Consider the following 3,095-nt stretch of genomic DNA (forward strand, 5'->3'; position numbering starts at 1 on the left):
AAATTCATATAAAAAAAAATACACCAATTAACTATGATACTAGATTACACATCATTTTTTTCCATTTCTAAAAAAATTAGCCGGACTCACCACCCACATGACTGATGTTTTAAAAAAACATTTATTCTATATATGTTAGAGAGAGCAAGTGAATGATAAATAATATAAGAATTTAAAAAAACTAATATATATATATATATATACCAAAGTTTATATTAGCTAAATTTGTAAAATAATAATAATAATAGTTAATTACGTTGCCTGATGATGGCCTAATGATAATTCTTTTCTTCAACGCATGATTTTTTTAATAAAAATGTACTGACTGGAAGTAATAAAAATTAGACTGATTTTACCAAAAAAAAAAAAATTAGTGTGATTAAATAATTGGTTAAATTATAAAAATCATGCAATCTAGTATAAAACCAACAAAAATACTCATCTCTTCTTTTACCCTCTCGTTTTTACTTCTGCATTTCCAGATGAAATCAGTAATGCATATTTCCAAGCTTACTTCAATTGGAACAGTGAACAAACTGCAATTTCTTTTTCCTTTTTTTTTGTCCATTAAAAAAGTATCAATAACCAATTTAATATAGACATAAATGTTGCCAGTTACTTGTATTCAAATAGGCTTCATTTAGCACTAAGTTGTTATTCATGTGATGGAGGGATGCCACTTCAATAACACTAACTCCTGAACAGCCATCTCCTCCACTGTCTCTCATCATATCCCTCACCCTTGCTACATCACCCCACCTCCCAACAATTGCATAAAGATTTGACATCAATACATAAAATCCACCATTTTTGTTATTCAAGAAAAATAGTTTTTTAGCCAAACATTCTCCAAGCCGAATCTCTTGTTGGATGCAACAAGCACTTAACAAGGCTCCCCAGACAGCAGAATCAGGCCGGATTTTCATATTGTTGATGAACTCAATTGCTTCCTCAAAGAAGCTTGCTCGCCCCAGTAGACCAACAATGCAAGCATAATGTTGCAAGCCTGGCATCAATTTATGCTCTTCTGTCATGATACGGAAGTATTCTATTCCTTCACAAACAAGTCCCCCATGGATGCATGCTGCCAAAACTCCCAAGAAGGTTATCTTATCCGGTTTTAGGCCTTGCTCTTGCAGTTTAGAATAACAACTGAAAGATTTATGTTCAAGTCCATATAAACTATAACCTGATATAATAGAGTTCCATGTTGCCAAACATGGATCATTTATGCTATGAAATACCTTTTCAGCGTAGTCTAATCTTCCACACTTAGTATACATATCTATCAGAGCAGTTCCTGTAAACTCTTCCAATTCCACATCGTTCCTCAGAACATAGCCATGCAGTGTCTCACCAATTCGAAGATCCCCGAGCTGGCAACACCCGGATAGTAAACTAGCTATAGTAATTGCATCTGATTTTTGTCGACATGCGTTCATTTTGCAGAACAACAGCATGGCATCACTTGATTTTCCGGCCTGCACACAGCCGGATATCACAGAATTCCAAGTGATCAGCGGTTTTTCACTCATATCAGTAAACAACGACAACGCAGCTTCTATCTCATCGAATCTAGAATACATGCTTATCAGCCCGTTTGCAACTAAAGAGTCGGTGGTCAGCCCACTTTTCAAAGCATAACCATGGAAAGCACATCCAATAGCAAAATGAGAAGGATTATTAACTCCATGAAGGACAGTAATCAAGGCAACTGCATCTGGTTTTATGTCTAACTGCAGAGTTTGTATAAAAAACTCAACAGCGGAGTCAATATCACCTTTTTCAGAATAGCTAGAGACTATAGCAGTTAAGCAAATCAGGCGTTTTGAGGGAAAGCACTTGTAAAGCAATTTCGCTATATCTGTGAACCCTTGTTTTGCGTATAGACAAACCAGCGAGGTAATGACAGAATCATTATTGATTAAGCCACATTTGGTAATATAACAATGGAAAGTTTCAGGATCAACATTTGCTGAAAGAAGATTCATCATAGTCACTGGGCTGGGATTCAAACCTTCCTTTAGCATCTCTTTGAAGCAAAAGAGTGCCTTGTCAGAGAAACCATTTTGGCCATAGGCACCAATCATGGTATTCCAAGAGACAACGTTTCTCTCGCCCATTTCTTCAAACAAGAGTTGGGATGCTCCCAAATCATCACATTTAGCATACATTGAGGTAAGGGCATTACTCAATTGAGGGTCCGAAGCAAGGCCAGCTTTGATTCCAAACCCATGAATGGATCTCCCCTGAAGAATTAGCCCATTGTGACCACAAGAAGGTAGCAAACTAGCCATGGTGGTTTGATTAGGTGTGAAACCATGTCTAATCATGTGTATAAAGAATTGCAGAGCATCATAAGGATGGCCATTTTGTGAATACCCACAAATCAATACGTTCCAAGAAACAACATCTCGGTAAGTCATATCCTCAAACAGTTGGTGTGCATGAGTGGTAAACCCAAATTTCATGCAGAAATCAATAAGAGCAGTATATACATAGACAAAATGGTTGATACCCCGTTTGAGGAACTGACTTTGAATCTGTGTTACTTGAAGTCTCGCAGAAGATAGAGCGTAAGAATGTGAAGAAGAAGAAGAAGAGACGCACGATTTGATGAGCAATGAGAAAGTGAGATCGTTGGGGTTGGCATTAGCATCTAGGAGTTGACGAAAGATGACAAGAGGACACGTGGCGTTGTCGTTCTGGAGAAGAGAGTGAAAGAATGATAGATTAGGTGCAGTTCTGGTTCTGGTTATGGCGCACCCCACCCTGGAAGCCACATTCATGTTTCATAGTACAGTTACCTAGTTCTCTGTTAGACTGGATCGGTAGATTTAACTACTTGTTCCAACTAAGATTCCGAGTAAAATGTTACACATGGTAACGAAAATTAATATTCGCACTTTTAAAATCAATAACCTCTTCGAAGGAAGGGTAATTTGTCTCTTTTTTTTTTTCTACCAATAAAATAACGGATAATATTATATTATTAGTGTTTTGAATAACTAATATTTTGGTGTATTATTGACTTCTGCAATAGAATTACACGTCACAATGAAAATAATAATTAATATTAATAACAAGATAAAAGA

At 36.4% G+C, this 3,095-nt stretch overlaps 1 protein-coding gene across 1 annotated transcript; it reads right to left on the bottom strand.

Annotated features, from left to right (window-relative positions):
* Positions 1 to 590: 590 nt before the first annotated feature.
* On the bottom strand, positions 591 to 2,885 carry LOC130946617 (pentatricopeptide repeat-containing protein At2g04860). The gene has a single exon (XM_057875419.1). The coding sequence runs from the start codon at positions 2,787 to 2,789 to the stop codon at positions 591 to 593; it is 2,199 nt and encodes a 732-aa protein (XP_057731402.1). The 5' UTR covers positions 2,790 to 2,885.
* Positions 2,886 to 3,095: the final 210 nt, after the last annotated feature.

Source organism: Arachis stenosperma, chromosome 8 (genome assembly GCF_014773155.1).
Source record: "Arachis stenosperma cultivar V10309 chromosome 8, arast.V10309.gnm1.PFL2, whole genome shotgun sequence".
Lineage (NCBI taxonomy): Eukaryota > Viridiplantae > Streptophyta > Magnoliopsida > Fabales > Fabaceae > Arachis > Arachis stenosperma.